This window comes from Dendrobates tinctorius, unplaced genomic scaffold (assembly GCF_039654945.1).
Source record: "Dendrobates tinctorius isolate UK_male_01 unplaced genomic scaffold, ASM3965494v1 ptg000015l, whole genome shotgun sequence".
NCBI classification, from domain to species: domain Eukaryota; kingdom Metazoa; phylum Chordata; class Amphibia; order Anura; family Dendrobatidae; genus Dendrobates; species Dendrobates tinctorius.
The window spans coordinates 41,747,513-41,766,837 of NW_027361683.1; the positions used below are offsets into that span (position 1 = coordinate 41,747,513).

At 42.0% G+C, this 19,325-nt stretch overlaps 1 protein-coding gene across 1 annotated transcript in view; it reads right to left on the reverse strand.

Moving 5' to 3' along the window:
* Window positions 1-3,280: 3,280 nt before the first annotated feature.
* WASF2 (WASP family member 2) overlaps window positions 3,281-19,325 on the reverse strand; it is a 70,255-nt gene continuing 54,210 nt past the window's right edge. The window contains exons 3-9 of the mRNA XM_073564001.1: window positions 18,835-18,969; window positions 18,467-18,620; window positions 17,271-17,388; window positions 7,575-7,699; window positions 7,301-7,444; window positions 5,947-6,389; window positions 3,281-5,493 (exon numbers count right to left, since the gene is read on the reverse strand). Of these exons, the coding sequence (XP_073420102.1) occupies window positions 5,336-5,493; window positions 5,947-6,389; window positions 7,301-7,444; window positions 7,575-7,699; window positions 17,271-17,388; window positions 18,467-18,620; window positions 18,835-18,969 (1,277 nt within the window). The 3' untranslated portion in view covers window positions 3,281-5,335. The remainder of the gene's footprint in view (window positions 5,494-5,946; window positions 6,390-7,300; window positions 7,445-7,574; window positions 7,700-17,270; window positions 17,389-18,466; window positions 18,621-18,834; window positions 18,970-19,325) is intronic.

Below are 19,325 nucleotides of genomic sequence, written 5' to 3' on the forward strand. Positions count from 1 at the left end.
TAGCCTGCGGTTTCACACCTCATAATGATAAGGTGTGAAACCGCAGCGGAAACCACACAAAGAATTGACATGCTGCGGATTGTAACCCGCGGAAAAATCCGCAGTATGTGCACTGTGGTTTTTTTTCCCATAGGAAATAAAGGTACTGTACAACGCAGCAGAATCTGCTGCGGACCGGCAGAGCCAAAACCACTGCGGATCCGCAGCAGAATCTGCAGAGTGTGCACATACCCTAACAATCTCAAGGTTACAAGTCCATCTGCAGAGATAATGGTGTTCCTTTGTCCACGGTGCACAACATAATCAAGAAGTTAACAATCCATGGCACTGTGGATAATTTACCTGGTTGACAGAGGAAAAATTGATAAAAACGCAGGATAGTCCAGATGGTTGATAGGCAGCTCCAAAAAAAAGTTACAAATATGTTCAAGGTGTCTGCAGGCTCAGGGTGCATCAGTGTCAGCGTGATTGGTCAACATTTGAATGAAATGCTATGACAGAAAACCCAGAAGGACCTCACTGCTGATACAGAGACTGTAGAAAGCTAGACTGCAGTTTGCCAAAATGTAAGTGAGTAAGCCAAAATCCTTCTGGGAAAGCACCTTGTTGACAGATGAAACCAAGACAGAGCTATTTGGTAAAGCACATCATTCTACCATTTACTGAAAATAAAATACAAAGAAAAAAAAAAAACAGTACCTGCAGTCCAATATATTGGAGATTCAAATATGTTTTGGAGTTATGCTGCCTCTGGCACTGGGTGCCTTGATCGTGTGCAACCAAATATTAAGTTGAGGGTGCCAACAAATTCGTTCGGCCCATTTTTGGATTTTGCATGAAATTATGTCGAATCTGCCTTTATTTTCCCAGTTTTTTTGTGTTGTTTCAATAAACACAAAGGAAATAAACATCTATAACAAAACACGTGTAATTGCAGTAATTTTCTGGGAGAAATACTTTTTCTGGAAAAATTTCAAGGGTGCAAACGTTTTCTGCCATGACTAATATAAAAATACAGTGAAGGAAATAATTATTTGATCCCTTGCTGATTTTGTAAGTTTGCCCCATACCAAAGACCTGAACAGTCTATAATTTTAAGGTTAGGTTAATTTTAACATTGAGCGATAGAATATCAAAAGTAAAATCCAGAAAATCACATTGTACAAATTATATAAATTTGCATTTTGCAGTGAGAAAGAAGTATTTGATCCCCCACCAACCATAAAGAGTTGTGGCTCCTACAGTACCAGTTCGATGCGCCTAATCAATTGGTTACCTGCATTAAAGACAGCTGTTTTACATAGTTACCTTTATAAAAGACTCCTGTCCACAGACTCTAACCTCTACAACATGGGCAAAATCAAAGAGCTTTCTAAGGATGTCAGGGACAAGATCATAGACCTGCACAAAGCTGGAACAGGCTACAAAACCATACGTACAACACTGGGTGAGAAGGAGACAACTGTTGGTGCAATAGTAAGAAAATGGAAGAAATACAAAATGACTGTCAATCAACATCAATCTGGGGCACTATGCAAAATCTCACCTCGTGGGGTATCCTTGATCATGAGGAAGGTGAGAGATGAGCCTAAAACTACATGGTGGAAGTTAATGAACTCAAGGCAGCTGGGACCACAGTCACCAAGAAAACCATTGGTAACACATTACGTCGTAATGGTTTAAAATCCCGCAGTGCCCGCAAGGTCCTACTGCTCGAGAAGGCACATGTGCAAGCTCGTCTGAAGTTTGCAAATGAACCCCTGGATGATTCTGTGAGTGATTGAGAGAAGGTGCTCTGGTTAGATGAGCCAAAAATTGAGCTCTTTGACATTAACTCAACTCGCTATGTTTGGAGGAAGAGAAATGCTATGACTGAAAGAACACAGTCCCCACTGTTAAGCATGGAGGTGGAAACATTATGTTTTGGGCGTGTTTCTCTGCTAAGGGCACAGGACTACTTCACCGCATCAATGGGAGAATGGATGGAGCCATGTACCGTAAAAGCCTGAGTGACAACCTCCTTCCCTCTGCCAGGACTTTAAAAATGGGTCGTGGCTGGCTCTTCCCGCAAGACAATGACCCAAAACATATAGCCAAGGCAACAAAAGAGTGGCTCAAAAAGAAGCACATTAAGGTCATGGCGTGGCCTAGCCTGTCTCCAGACCTTAATCCCACAGAAAACTTATGGAGGGAGTTGAAGCTCCGAGTTGCCAAGTAACAGCCTCAAAATCTTAATGATTTAGAGATGATCTGCAAAGAGGAGTGGACCAAAATTCCTCCTGACATGTGTGCAAAACTCATCATCAACTACAAAAACCGTCTGACTGCTGTGCTTGCCAACAAGAGTTTTGTCACCAAGTATTAAGTCTTGTTTGCCAGAAGGATCAAATACTTATTTCTCCCTGCAAAAGGCAAATAAATTTATATAATTTATACAAATGTGATTTTCTGGATTTTATTTTTTATAGTCTCTCTCTCAATGTCAAAATTAACCTACCCTTAAAATTATAGACTGTTCATGTCTGTCAGTGGGCAAACTTACAAAATCAGAAAGGGATTAATTTCCTTCACTGTATATATATATACATACATACATACATACATACACACACACACACACACACACATACATACATTACATATATATATATATATATATATATATATATATACACATATATACACACACACACAGCTTTAGAGCTGTGGATATAGAGGTCGAGAAGTAAACTGTCCAAATAAACCAAGTTTATCTCCTCTCTGGGAAGTCTGGCAACCTCGGACAGCCGGCTTCCCACCCCCACAGCTGCATAACTTTGTGCAAGCTGGTTACAATGCACTGATTTCAGAACATCAGTGCAGAGTAATGTGTGGACTGAGGGGATGTTTATGGTCTATAGGCAGTTATAAGTAGTTGACCATACATGAAGTATGTATATTTTTATTATGTGTCTCAAATATTACAAATTAGTGATATACTAGAATACACTAAGACACAAAATTTAGTGCTGCTAACCAATCTGATATTCTAGTCTGTTAAATGAGAAAAAAAATTGAAAAGATACAGTTAAACAATACAATGTAAGAAGTTAAACTATAAAATAAACAGGCTTAATGAAGAAAACATGTACATAGGTCATGATATATGGAGAATTCATTGTTAAATATAGTGTAAAGGTTTATTTCATACATAGGACAACTCCAAATTCTACAAATAAATGTTCAATCTCTGGTTCAAGACCATATAACCCCCCCAAAAAACCACACAAAACACATTACAGTAGTTTTACAGAGTTCTTATTAAACAGTATACAAGTGAATATAATTTGATATGTATAAAAGCAGGTTATAAAGAGAAGGACATGGAAGTACAAAGGATGATGACATTTTTTTCTTTTGGCACAGAGTCTGCATGTCACTTCTATTAAGGCACTTAAGATCTCCATATCATCAGGCAACGCAGTAGTTTGCTGCTTCTTGAGTGTTATCTACAGTATGTACTTGAGGTGCAGAAATTGAATACACAGTTTATAGGCATATATTTTGCATAGACTAAGATTTAAAGAATAGATTAAGTTGTTCTCTAGATACATTATAATAACAAAATTACACATAATTATTAGGTTTAGATTTTCTCTGATTATCTCAGGTTGTTCTCCAGTGACCCAGACAGTTTATCACAATAAACTACTCATAAGGGCATATATTCCCCACCGAGTCTGATACAAACACAAAAATACAATAACAAACCGTATAAGATATATATAGTATATATGCATAGAATAGTACCCCGCCTGCCCTAACACTAAATATAGCAGGTTACATGGAAATCCTTGACACCTTCATCTGCATTGTAAAACAGGTTTTTCATTTTAACTGCACTAAGCTTTCAGAATTTCACACATTATGGCAATCATATTAGGAGAAATCTAGCAATATTTGATCATAAATTCACTTCCACAAATGGCCATTTCTTAACTGTTAAAAGGTTACTTAAGATTAAATTGAAGGCACAGATTTATCAAAATTCATCTAAAAATCTTAACATTTTGCCATCAAGTACAAATATGCATTCAAACTAAGGAATGTTCACACGTGAAGGACTGAATACCGGTACCCTACTCACTGTCCAGATGTGGCCCAAAAAAAAAAAAAAATAAGATTGTCATAAGCAGACATGAAAATACTCCTATTTCACCAAAACCTAATTTCTGTAGCCCAAAATAAAGCTGGAGCATTATCTTTATGAGAAACTAGCAATTGTTAACACTGTAGATGAAGATTAGATTTTTTATTTCTTATTTAAAGAAAAAATCTCATCAAAAGTTTTATTCCATAATCTGTCCTAATTACGTAATAGTGTGTGAGGATATTAATTACTTACCGACTTCCACATGACCCCTTTGCAAGCTCACACATAGTCTTCTGTGTGCGGTGGTGCTGCTTCTTCAGCAGCATACGTGTATGAGACTAGGAAAGAGGATCCATACATTGAACTAGCTCCTCAGTGAGCCAGCTAGCCAGCCAGATTTCAGCTATGAGGGCCAGAGTGGTGCTGGAAATCAGGGAAGTCAGCAATTGGTAAGCATTTTAATACACTTACCATTACATAGATAATTAGAAGGGATTACAGAATAAAGCAGACTCCACACGAGTGTACAAAAAAAAAAAAAAAATATCCGATTTTCATCCAGAAAAATAAGCATGATTTTTCTTCTGTATTTTCATCCATATATGACATCCTTATACAATCCATATAGCATGTTATGTTATATCAGCAGTGAAGAAAATTTACAAGACCAAATACCATTTCCTATGGTAAGAAGTGCAACGTATTCATAAAAACTGCATGCTATACAGTTGATAAGTATGAGATTTGATTTTTTTTGTTTTTGCTCGCCTGTAGACTTGACTAGGCGTTTCAGTCGAAATACAGAAGAGATTAGTGCATGCTGCGATTTTCTGTGTGGCCATTCAGTCCACATAAAAAGACGACATCTGGGCTGCTCAACTGATTAACATTGGTCCTAGTGCTGTCTATTTTATCAATGGACAACACTCATAGAAAATACGCTTGTGTGAATGTAGCCCAAGTGTAAGAGCCATACGTTTTGGCAAAGTAACAGATTAACTCTGTAGATTAGGAAAAAAGTCACACAATCCAAAATATTGTTCCAAAGAATGCCCATAGGTAAGATTAATGTTAAGTGTTCTCTTACATGTAAGAACATCATATTGATACCTGCCTTTTGACACACTGCAGAAAGATCTCTTGGCAGTGAAAAATCTCCATAACACTGATCCCACAAACCTATTCCCACCAATTTTGGCACTTTTAGTCAGACCAATCATCTTCATCAAATTCTGAAGAGTCATCTTCCGAGTCACTGTACTCCACTGCTATACGACGAGACAAGATGGTAGCCACGTCATTACCACCAACATCTCGCTTCTCATGCTCCAGCTGTTCCTCCACCTTGCGGAGCTGGAATCCTGAAGAAAAGAAAAAGAACGAAAAAAAAAAGTCAAAACTAGTTTAAAACCAGAATCTTTAAACCAGATTTGACAGTAGACTTTTATTTCTACTTTGTACTTTATTGGTTATCAAGTGAAATCCCGGAGCCTCTGCAAACCTAAGCCAGTAGTCATAATCCTCTTGTGGGACACAGCTCTTAGATATTAACATTCACGAGACATAAAAATATATGTAAATTTTAAGCTTAACCATCCACCCTCTCCCGCAGAAAAAAACCCAAAACCCATAAACCTAAAAATAAAAATACATGGCAATAATGCAAAAGGGTACCTTTACAATAGAACTGAATAATTCAACATGTCTTAATTGTTTATTTGATGGTGTATTGGGAACTGGTAAAACTCTTCATACAATGCAAAACAGCAAGAGATAATGAATGCAAGAAAATAAATAATGAGGTGAACAAATACCTTGACGAATTGCAGACAGGAGATCGCTCCGAACATCGCTCACTGGTGGCAGGGAAGATTTGGGCTTGGAGGGCTGAATCAGAGAATCTCCATCTTGAGGAGAAAAGAATAGAGGTGGAGGAGGGCCAAGAGGTGGTGGGCCTGGCGGAGGGGGAGGTGGCGGGGGAGGAGGGGGACCTCCTGCAGGAGGAGCGGGAGGAGGAACAGGAGAGACAGCTGTATAATCTGGAGGAGGGGGAGGAGCAGGAAAGCCAGGAGCAGGAGGGCATGCTGGAGGCGAGGGGGGTGGAAGGTAAGTGGTTTCTGGGAATATACTAGCTGGTGGTGGTGGTGGTGGTGGAGGCGAAAAACTGGGTCGTCCTCCATTAGGAGGGCCAGATGGAGATGTTAGGGGTGGGTGGACTGGGCTAATAAGACTTGACCGATTGGAGTTTCCAGGTGAACTAAACAAGAAAATGGAAGAAGAAAAAAAACAACAAAACTTATCATTAGTGTTTTTCAGCAATCTTCCTAACTACATGAAACTGCCTGATTTCTGATGAGCTGGGGGAATGAAGGGTTCGGTTGCCAGTGGGTTTTCATTTTTCCACGACATTGAAGGAAATACGATGCAGTATGTAAACGAGACAGGCCTCTAAAAGGAAGAGCGCAGTTTGTACTATCCACAGCAGTATTTACCACTATAGACATTGTTATGAAAAAGGTGAAAGGGAATAATGCAAATGGTGAAATTCACACTGACATCCGCAACATAAATGCATTGGAACGTACCCTATAAGTAAGGCTGTGTCTCATTTACTATAAAAATAATACCAGTAGAACTTACCCACAATAACCGTTTTTTTCCACTACTGCAACTGTTGGCATATCAATCATAATATTATGACATAATTTGTTATTTGGTGGGCATCCAACTACTGGGACCCTCCATGATCATCAGAATAAATTACCTAGACCTAGTTAAATGCTATATCTCCTTTACAAATTTCCCCCTAAAAATCACTGCTCCAGTCCATAACTTTGCTACATACTACATTCCAGCCTAATTAATTTGGCAACCATTGATTTCCACATCAATTGGGCTGTAGGGCTATACAAAGTGATCAAACACTCTACTGCTATGAAAAGATTTACTTTACTAGAAATCTTCAATCACAAATTTCTTGTGATGAATGGTCTAAATTTTGTACATTGGCAATACGGTCATTTTCTAACATGCCTCAAAGATATACCAGAAAATTACTTTTAGCTTTTATGTAAATAGCCCTGAGACACATCCAAGATTACCATTATAGAATACAACACACATCTATCCTTCATTCACTTTCAAATTTTATGTTATTGATCTTTTCACCTAATTTCCATGGGAGGAGGAGGCAAAGCGTCACCAGAAGGTAGAGTTGGGCTAGGCATGTCATCACTTGGTGGTGGAGGAGGGTAATGGTTTATTTCTCCCATATCCACAGGGCTAACAGAACCATTGTGAGTTACTTGGACCCTTAAAAATACAAAAACAGTATGTTTTATGCAAGTTTTGGATCACTATTGCATTGCACAGTCTATGAAGATAATTCCAGTCTGCAAACTTAAATCTTGCTTTCTATACTTCTAAATCAAGATAACCATACCCAGAAAGTTGACTTTTTACATCCACAAATTCTTGACCCATCTTTAATTTATCCCACTCATCTTTCCGTGTGCGAATCTTTCGCGGATTAACATTGCCGCGGTTGGGATTATCTTTCTTTTCTTTCTAAAAAAAATAAAAAAAATAAAAAATGACCGAGCCAATTTTGACCTTAATGACCATGCAAACATTTTTAAATCAGTGTTACTTGGTTACAACTCTGGAACGCTTCAACTGATCCCACGGATTCTGAGATTTTTTTGTGACATATTGTACTTCATGATAGTGGTAACATTTCTTCGATATGACTTGCGTTTACTTGTGAAAATATCGGAAATTTGGCGAAATTTTGAAAATTTCCCAATTTTCAAACTTTTAATTTTAAGCCCTTAAATCAGAGTTATGTCACACAAAATAGTTAATAAATAACATTTCCCACATGTCTACTTTACATAAGTATAATTTTTTAAACATTTTTTTTTGGTAGGACGTTATAAGACTTAAAAGCTGATCAGCAATTTCTGATTTTTCCAACAACCTTTACAAAACCATTTTTTTGGGGGACCACACCACATTTGAAGTGACTTTGAGGCGCCTATATAATGGAAAATACTCAAAAGTGACACCATTCTAAAAACTGCTCCCCTCAAAACCACATTCAAGAAGTTTATTAACCATTACGGTTCTTCACAGTAACTAAAGCAATGTGGAAGGAAAAAATGAACATTTAACTTTTTTTCACAAAATTTTTACTTTAATGTCAAACTTTTTTATTTTCACAAGGGCAACCGAGAAAATGGACCCCATAATTTGTTGTACATTTCCTACTTAGTACGCCGCTATCCCATATGCAGGGGAATACTACTATTTGGGCGCACGGCAGGGCTCGGAAGGGAAGGAGCACCGTTTGTGACTTTTTGAATGCAAAACAGTCTGGAATCAAGAGCGGACGCCATGTCGCGTTTGGAAAGCCCCCGATGTGCCTAAACAGTGGAAACCCCCTACAAGTGATGACATTTTGGAAACTAGACCCCTTCAAGGAACTTATCTAGATGTGTGTTGAGCACCTTGAACGCCCAGGTGCTTCACAAATCTGTAAAAAAAAAAAAAAAAAAAAAAAAAAATTTTACCCACAAAAATGTACTTTTAGCCCCAATTTTTTTTATTTTCACAAGGGTAACAGGAGGAAATGGACCCTAAAATTAGCTGTACATTTTCTACCGAGTACGCAGATATCCCAAATGTGGGGGAATACTACTATTGGAGTGCACGGTAGATCTCGGAAAGGAGGGCGTGACATTTTGGAACACATACTTTGACGGAATGGTCTGTGGGCGTCATGTCGCGTTTGCAGAGCCAATGATGTGCATAAACAGTAAAATCACAACAAAAGTGACCCCATTTTCAAAAATACACTCATCAAGGATTTTATCCAGTGGTATAGTGAGCATTTTATACTCACAAGTACTACACAGAATTTGATAACATTAGGTCGTCATATTGAAAATATTCATTTTTTCAGGAAAATGTTTTAGCCCCAAATTTGTAATTTTCACAATGGGTAATAGGAGAAAACAGACACCATAATTTGTTGCGAAATTTGTCCCGAACGCGACCATACCCAATATGTGGTCAAAAACGTCTGCTTGGGTACATGGCAGGGCTAGGAAAGGATAGAGCGCTATTTGCTTGGGATAGATTGCAAATGCCATGTCGCATTTGAAGAGCCTCTAACATGTGAAAACACCAGAAACCCCCCACAAGTGACCCCAATTTGAAAATTAGACCCCCTCAAGGAATTCATCTAGGGGTGGAATGAGTATTTTGAACCTATAGATGCCTCACAGAATTTTATAAAATTGAGACGTGGAAATATGACATTTTAGTGGTAAAAATGTAATCTTTGTATTTGCTGCAAATTTGTCAGATACATAAGGATTAATAGGTGAAACCAGACCCCACAATTTATTGAGGAATTTCTGTCGAACGCGATGCTGCCCCATATGTGGTCAGAAATTACTGGAAGGCCACACGTCAGGGCTGAGAAGGAAGGAGCGCTATTTGGCTTGTGGAGCACAGATTTTTCTAGAATAGTTTATGGGCGACCTTTGCGGAGGCCTGAAAGTGCCAGAACAGCAGGAAAACCCCAAAAGTGACCCCATTATAGAAACTGCATCTCTAAATGAATTCTACGGCTGCAATGACTATTTTGTAATGTCCATGCCAGGCTTTTTTCTGGAGAATTTCAAATCTGGCAGTGTAATGGTCATACATTGTGTCCCCATATTGTGTAGAGCCCCCATTTATTGTGGGACCCCCATACATTGTGCCCAGCTTGTGCTTCTGGCGATACGCACCCGTAAATTAACCCCTTCATGACCCAGCCTATTTTGACCTTAATGACCTGGCCATTTTTTGCAATTCTGACCAATGTCCCTTTATGAGGTAATAACTCAGGAACGCTTCAACGCATCCTAGCGATTCCGAGATTGTTTTTTCGTGACATATTGGGCTTCGTGATAGTGGTATATTTAGGTCAATAATTTTTGCGTTTATTTGTGAAAAAAATGGAAATTTGGCAAAAATTTTGAAAATTTTGCAATTTTCAAATTTTGAATTTTTATTCTGTTAAACCAGAGAGTTATGTGACACAAAATAGTTAATAAATAACATTTCCCACATGTCTACTTTACATCAGCACAATTTTGGAAACAACATTTTTTTTCGTTAGGAAGTTATAAGGGTTAAAAGTTGACCAGCAATTTCTCATTTTTACAACAAAATTTACAAAACCATTTTTTTTAGGGACCACCTCACATTTGAAGTCACTTTGAGGGGTCTATATGGCAGAAAATACCCAAAAGTGTCACCATTCTAAAAACTGCACCCCTCAAGCTACTCAAAACTATATTCAAGAAGATTATTAACCCTTCAGGTGCTTCACAGGAACTAAAGCAACATGGAATGAAAAAATGGACATTTTAATTTTTCCAACCAAAATTTTATTTTAGCATCAGTTTTTTCATTTTCACATGGGTAACAGGATAAAATGTATCCTAAAATTTGTTGGGCAATTTCTCTGAGTACACTGATACCTCATATGTGGTCATAAACCACTGTTTGGGCGCACGGCAGGGCTCAGAAGGCAAGGAGCGCCATTTTACTTTTTGAATGTAAAATATGCTTGAATGTTTAGCGGTTGCCATGTCTTGTTTTAAGAGTACCTGTGTGCCTAAACATTGGAGCTCCCCAACAAGTGAGCCCATTTTGGAAACTAGACCCTCCAAAGAACTTATCTAGATGCATAGTATGCACTTTGAACCCCCAGGTGCTTCACAAATTGATCTGTAAAAAAAAAAAGTACTTTTTTTTTTTCACAAAAATTTTATTTGGCCTCAGTTTTTTCATTTTCACATGGGCAACAGGATAAAATGGATCCTAAAATTTGTTGGGCAATTTCTCCTGAGTACATCAATATCTCATATGTGGTCATAAACCACTGTTTGGGCGCACCGCAAGGCCCGGAAGGGAAGGAGCGCCATGTGACTTTTTGATTGGAAAATTAGCTCCAATCGTTAGCGGACACCATGTCGCATTTGGAGAGCCCCTGTGTGCCTAAATATTGGAGCTCCCCCACAAGTGACCCCATTTTGGAAACTAGACCCCCGAAGGAACTTATCTAGATGTGTGGTGAGCACTTTGAACCCCCAAGTGCTTCACAGAAGTTTATAACGCAGAGCAGTGAAAATAAAAAAATAATTTTTTTTCCTCAAAAATGATTTTTTAGCCCGCTATTTTTTATTTTCCCAAGGGTAACAGGATAAATTGGACCCCAAAAGTTGTTGTCCAGTTTGTCCTGAGTACACTGGTACCCCATATGTGGGGGAAAACCACTGTTTGAGCGCACGGCATGACTCAGAAGGGAAGGAGCGTCATTTGACTTTTTGAATGGAAAATTAGCTCCAATCGTTAGCGGACACCATGTTGTGTTTGCAGAGCCCCTGTGTGCGTAAACTTTGGAGCTCCCCCACAAATGACCCCATTTTGGAAACTAGACCCCCTAAGGAACTTATCTAGATGCATAGTGAGCACTTTGAACCCCCAGGTGCTACACAGAAGTTTATAACGCAGAGCCGTTAAAATAAAAATATATTTTTTTTCCCTCAAAAAATAAATTTTTAGCCTGTTATTTTTTATTTTCACAAAGGTAACAGGATAAATTGGACCCCAAAAGTTGTTGTCCAGCTTGTCCTGAGTACGCTGGTACCACATATGTGGGGGGGACCACTGTTTGGGCACACGTTGGGGCTCAGAAGGGAAGTAGTGACGTTTTGAAATGCCGACTTGATGGAATGGTCTGTGGGCGTCATGTTATGTTTGCAGAGCCCCTGATGTACCTAAACAGTGGAAACCCCCCACAAATGACCCCATTTTGGAAACTAGATCACCCAAGAAACTAATATAGATGTGTGGTGAGCACGTTGAACCCCCAAGTGCTTCACAGAAGTTTATAACGCAGAGCCGTGAAAATAAAAAAATATTTTTTTTTCCTCAAAAAATTATTTTTAGCCCACTATTTTTTATTTTCACAAGGGTAACAGGATAAATTGGACCCCAAAAGTTGTTGTCCAGTTTGTCCTGAGTACGCTGGTACCCCATATATGGGGGGGGACCACTGTTCGGGGACACGTTGGGGCTCGGAATGGAAGTAGTGACGTTTTGAAATGCCGACTTGATGGAATGGTCTGTGGGCGTCATGTTACGTTTGCAGAGCCCCTGATGTACCTAAACAGTGGAAACCCCCCACAAGTGACCCCATTTTGGAAACTAGACCCCCCAAGGAACTTATCTAGATGTGTGGTGAGCACGTTGACCCCCCAAGTGCTTCACAGAAGTTTATAACGCAGAACCGTGAAAATAAAAAATCTTTTTTTTCCACAAAAATAATTATTTTAGCCCCCATTTTTTTATTTTCCCAAGGGTAACAGGAGAAATTAGACCCCTAAAATTGTTGTGCAATTTTTCCTGAGTACCCTGATACCCCATAAGTGGGGGTACACCACTGTTTGGGCACACGTCGGGGCTCGAAATGGAGGGAGCACCGTTTGACTTTTTGAACGCAAAATTGGCTGGAATAAATGGTGGCTCCATGTCGCGTTTGGAGAGCCCCTGATGTGCCTAAACAGTGGAAACCCCTCAATTCTATCTCCAACCCTAACGCCAACACACCCCTAACCCTAATCCCAACCCTAATCATAACCCTAACCACAACCCTAATCCCAACACACCCCTAACGAAATCCCAACTCTAACCCTAACCACAAGCCTAACCGTAATCCCAACCCCAACCCTAATCCCAATTCCAACCCTAATCCTAAATTCAACCCTAACCCTAAATTCAACCCTAACCCTTAGTCCAACCCTAACCCTTAGTCCAACCCTAACCCTTAGTCCAACCCTAACCCTTAGTCCAACCCTAACCCTTAGTCCAACCCTAACCCCTAGTCCAACCCTAACCCCTAGTCCAACCCTAACCCCTAGTCCAACCCTAACCCCTAGTCCAACCCTAACCCCTAGTCCAACCCTAACCCTTAGTCCAGCCCTAACCCTAGCCCTAACCCTAGCCCTAACCCTAGCCCTGGACCTAACCCTAATGGAAAAAAAAAAAAAAAAAATTATTATTTGTACCTACCTATGGGGGTGATAAAGGGGGCGGTGATTTACTTTTTATTTATTTTGATCACTATGAAAGTTTATCATAGTGATCAAAATAAATGAATGAATCTGCAGCGTTGCAGATTCGATTCGGCGCACTGCGCATGCGCCCGCCATCTTGCAAGATGGCGGCGCCCATGACGCTGGACGGCAGGACACCGGGACGGATAGCGGGAGATCGGAGGCACAAAGGAGGGTGAGGGGGTGATCGGAGGGTGAGAGGGGATGATCGGAGGGCTGGGGGGGCGGAGAGAAGGCGGGGGGGCAGATCATGACGGCGGCTGAAATCGGTGCCGTCAGAAGGTGGCGGCAGCCGATCGGTGCCGTCAGTCGGTGTGGGGGGGGTCTGGTCTCGGTGTCCAGCCATGTCCGATGCTATTTCAGCATCGGCCATGGCTGGATTGTAATATTTCACCAATTTTCATTGGTGAAATATTACAATCGCTCTGATTGGCAGTTTCACTTTTAACAGCCAATCAGAGCGATCGTAGGCACGTGGGGGCTAAGCCACACCCCCAGGTGTTAACTCTGAAGGGTCCTTTGTGTGCGGGTCGGGTGACCTTTCAGTGACCCCGGTCACCCGACCCGCAGGGGGGCTATTTATAGCATGACGCCTACGTAGGCGTCATAGGTCGTTTGGGCACTGCTTTTCATGACGCCTACGTAGGCGTCATAGGTCGTGAAGGGGTTAAGTGCCTTCTCTCCATTACAATAATGCCAAATATGTGGCCGTTTACTGTGGTTTAGGCACAGTGGGGCTCATAAGGAGGAGGCATTTGTTTTTGCGAGAGCAAAATTTACTGGCTTTTACTTGAGGGGGTGGGAACCATGTCGATTTTCCAGAGTCTTTGTTCGACCAGTAACGCAAGAACCCCCTATAGTTCCAGTGACAGATGACGAACCTGTATGGGTTTTGTTCAGGATAAATGAGGGATTTTTTGGTAATATTTTGGGGTCATTAAAATTTTTTGATCACTTTCAGTTTAAGGCAGGGAGCACATTCTTCTATTCTACGCTGATCACTTACGTTGAGGTTTCCGTGTAAATCCCACAAAAATGCAATTCAGACGAAACCCCCAATGGAACCATCCACCATGAGGCAGATGGAGACACCGTTTGGCGCCTGCTCCGGTGCGATCCATCTTTTTATGCTGCGCAGATCTGTGGTCGTCCACACTTGTGCGCTAAAAAGACGTCTAAAATTATGGAACACTGCCGGAACACAGACCACTCCAAAGTAACTTGTTCCATCCAAGGTTTTGTCTGAATCGCTGATTTGAAGAATTGACACTGAAACCACGGCGTAAGTGCTCTGCGAAGAGCGTGGGATAAATGTGAGCTGAGCCTTATTACGATTTTTGGAGGTAGAATGAAGAAATAGACAGTAGCACAAGAATAGATCTTATTTTTATTTTTGCGCAGTTCACCGTGCCATTTAAGAGATGAGGATTTATTCTTCGGGTCGGTGTGATTACAGCGATACCATACCAAATTTATATGTTTTTTTTAGGTTTTGCTGCTATTACACTGAAACAGCACAGAAACAGGACTTAAAAATCCTCCAATAATAGATAACCGCAAAAGAGCAAAGAGTTTTACCCGTCCAGGCCTCCAGACAAATGCACTTTAGGTTTTGCTGATATTTCACAGTAAAAATGCTTTTCTATAAAAAGTATTTTTTGTCGCCACATTCTGAGAAATGTAACTTTTATTTTTTGGTGAACAGAGCTGTGTGAGGGCTTATTTTTTGCGGGACGTGGTGCAGATTATTTTTATACCATTTTGGGGCACATAATATTTCGTGATCGCTTTTTATTCAGATTTGTCAAACACAGAATAATCAAAACCAAGCAATTCAGTTATTGTGTTTATTTTATTTTTTATGCACCATTCATCATGCATTAAAAGTGATAAGACTGATTTATTCGTTGGGTCAGTACGATTACAGCGATACCAGATTTATATCGTTTTTTTTTTTTTTTTAAACTTTGCTATTTTTACAGACTAAAAACATTAGAGGGTTCAGCTGTGCCTGCTCCCACCCCAACAGCGCCGTTTCACAAAAAGTGCTTCTTCTTTGGGGTGTCTGCAGTGAAGCACTTTTAAGGTATAACTTTATATTGTTATCTCTCACTTTGCATTATGGCCTATAATACCGTATTTTTCGGACTATAAGACGCACTGGACCATAAGACGCACCCCAATTTTCAGTAGGAAAATAGGGAAAAAAAAATAATGTGTCAAATGGGGGTCCGTCTTACAGTCCGAATTCAGCTTACCTGGGAAGGGATCACAGGGGTCATTCAGTGGTCCAGGCTCGTGCGGTGGCGGCTCTGTGCTTGGGCAGGTTGGTTGTGCTGGGGCAGGTTGGTTGTGCTGGGGCAGCTGCGCTGGGGTAGGGACAGCTGTGCTGGGGCAGCTGTGCTGGGGCAGCTGCGCTGGGGTAGGGACAGCTGTGCTGGGGCAGCTGTGCTGGGGCAGCTGCGCTGGGGCAGCAGTGCTGAGGCAGGGGCAGCTGCGCTGAGGCAGGGGCAGCTGTGCTGGGGCTGGGGCAGTTGCGCTGGGGCAGCAGTGCTGAGGCAGGGGCAGCAGTGCTGGGGCTGGGGCAGCAGTGCTGGGGCTGGGGCAGCAGTGCTGGGGCTGGGGCAGCTGCGCTGGGGCTGGGGCAGCTGTGCTGAGGCAGGGGCAGCTGTGCTGGGGCAGGGGCAGCAGTGCTGGGGCAGGGGCAGCAGTGCTGGGGCAGGGGCAGCAGTGCTGGGGCAGGGGCAGCAGTGCTGGGGCAGCTGTGCTGGGGCAGGGGCAGGGGCAGCAGTGCTGGGGCAGCTGTGCTGGGGCAGGGGCAGCAGGGCTCTGCGGTGGTGGCAGCGGGCTGTGCTCCGGTGCAGGGGCCGCGGCTCCGCCGGCATTTCTTCGCAGCCCGGAGGCCCCCGCAGTTCCCTTGCTGGCCGCCGCCATGTTGCGGTGGCCTCCGGGAGCATGGATGCCGGAAAGATGGCCGCCGGTCCGGGGACGGCGTATGCGCGGGATCAGATCTCGTCCCGAAATCTCGGGGGACGAGATTCAAATCTCGGCAACGAGATCTCGTCCCCCAAGATCTCGGGACGAGATCTGAAGCTGCGCATGCGCCGTCCCCGGACCGGCGGCCATCTTCCCGGCGTCCATGCTCCCGGAGGCCACTGCAACATGGCGGCGGCCAGCAAGGGAACTGCGGGGGCCTCCGGGCTGCGAAGAAATGCCGGCGGAGCTGCGGCCCCTGCACCGGAGCACAGCCCGCTGCAACCACCGCACCGCAGAGCGCCGCCCACTGCCACCACCGCACCGCAGAGCCCCGCCCGCTGCCACCAGCCACCAGGTTAGTACCGTGTATTGCGATCAAAAGACGCACTCCCCACTTTCCCCCAAAAAATTTTTTGGGAAAAAAGTGTGTCTTATGGTCGGAAAAATACGGTATATCATTTTGTGCTAAAGCACTTTATGGGTATACTTTCATATTGTTTATTTTTTCATGGCCCATGGCAAATATGCATTGATCACAATATTTGAACTCAAATCATATGACTTCGTGCTGAAGCACTACATAGTTATATCATTACACTGTTTTTTCCACTCTTTTTAATGGCTCTTGGCAATATGTGATATTTCAGTTTTTCTTTAATAAATTTGCAAAATTTTCTACATTTCTGTGTTTTTTTTCAGTCAAGATGGGGTGCAGAGTGTACATTAATGAGAACAAAATGAACTTTTTTGGATTTACCAAATGTCTGCAATGAAACAAAGAGTGAAAAATTTAAAGGGGACTGAATACTTTCTGTACCCACTGTATGTAGCAAAATGCAGCTTCCCTTGCAATGACAGCCAAGTACTGGAGAAACTTAAACACATTCAACTTTAAACACGAACATATGACTAGCAAGATAGCTCTCCAAAGTGTTGTCAATAAAGAACTTGAGAACAGCATTACTGAAAATGTGACAGCTTCTCACCCTATGTTTACGCTTTTCTTTCATGATATCCTTAGTGTCTTGCAACATCTTCTCCCTCCACAGGTCAAAGAAATATGAGGAATCAGTATAAAACTTCAATGCCTCCTTCCCATCGTCCCTGTAAGAAAAATGAAGCAATGTTTAAAGCGAACTGGTTACCAGTTTTGGCCGATAAGTTACAGCCTCCAGCTTTCAGGGCTGAAAGCATTCTATACTGCTGTATTATAAGCCCCCAATCCGACCTGAAAAAGAAGAAAAATAACTTTTATTATACTCCCCTGCAGAACGGTTTGGTCAAAGAGCTGTCGATGTTCTTGGTCCGGCACCTCCCATCTTCTTGGTTTGTGTGGACGACGTCTCCATACGTCATCCACAGAAGTCTCCTCGGCATCGCGCTCCTGCGCAGGCGTACTTCTCTGTCCTGTTGAGGGCAGAGCAAAGCACTGCAGTACGGAGGCGCCAGAAAAGGTCAGACAGGTCTGGATCATGAACACTGCAGTACTTTGCACTGCCCTCAACATAACAGAAGCACGCCTGCGCAGGAGCGCGATGCCGAGGAGACTTCTGTGGATGACGTATGGAGGCGTCATCCAAAGCACTGCAGTACGCAGGCGCCAGGAAAGGTCAGAAAGGTCTGGATCATGAACACTGCAGTACTTTGCACTGCCCTCAACATAACAGAGAAGCACGCCTGCGCAGGAGCGCGATGCCGAGGAGACTTCTGTGGATGACGTATGGAGGAGTCATCCAAAGCACTGCAGTACGCAGGCGCCAGGAAAGGTCAGAGAGGTCCAGATCATGAACACTGCAGTACTTTGCACTGCCCTCAACATAACAGAGACGCACGCCTGCGCAGGAGCGCGATGCCGAGGAGACTTCTGTGGATGACGTATGGAGGCGTCCTCCACACGAACCAAGATGCGTTGGGTTTTACCAGAAGCGACACAAGACAGACTGGACCGCCCCAGAGGAGAGTGTAAAAAAGTTATTTTTCAGTTCTTCCAGGTCGGGTTGGGGGATTATATATGTCATTATAGAATGTAGCATATCAGCCCTGAAAGGTGGTGGCCGCATCTCATATCAGCCAAACCTAGTGAACGGTTCACTGTAAAGATAGAGCACATATTTTAGAAGATTAGTTTTTGTTGCTGTTTTTTTTTTTTTTTTTCTTAAACAAAACAAACACACCTACATACCTGTAGGGAGAAAGTATGTTGAGTGGTGGTGGCTTGTCACATGTGATATATGTTTCATAAACAGAAATAGATAGAGAGTCACGTACAAACAGTTGCTGATCTTGCAAGGTATTACTGTGGAATGCTTTTCTTTTGTTTATATCTTGCAAAGACACTGCGGGAGAAACAAGAAAATTTGAATAGCCATATTAAACACAAGGTTATATCAAACACTGGTGGTAGTACTGACATACTATGCATTTTAAACTAGGTATCAACATATGTACGCATGTAGATACTAGAAGAGTAAGGACTGCTGGAAAGAAGAATACAGCTTTCACATTGGAGTCTCGTATATTCGCCATGTGATGGCTTTTTAAACTACTTGCCTTCTTCTTCTTTAGGATCCAGCTGGGTCACTTTGACCTGTAGCTTCTCCACTCTCTCACCTAGCGTTCCTACACGCTGCGCAAACAGACTCGCTTCGGTGAACAACTCTCCAAATATGTCCTCAGCATAACGGCCTGCAAGAAATAAAATAATTTAGTAGGTTGGCAAAAATACAAAAGAAATTTAAAGTAACCCAATCAAGCAATGCAAGATAAATGTGTCGCAAAGATATTGGACATCTCGGTATACTTATATATTACAGATGCAACTTTCTGTAAACCATATAGCTGTATAGATAGTTCTCCTCAAAGAGGAAGTTCTCAAAGAGGAAGTTCTGCTCAGCTGACATCTTGTAAGGCATAAAATCATGGACCTCACCCTTGAGGCAGGCATCTGAGAGAAGAGTTCTGCTTTCACGGTTGTTGAAAATTTTACACTCCAATTCCAAAATCACAATTTTTACAATGCAACATTGCTCCAGAAACAAGAA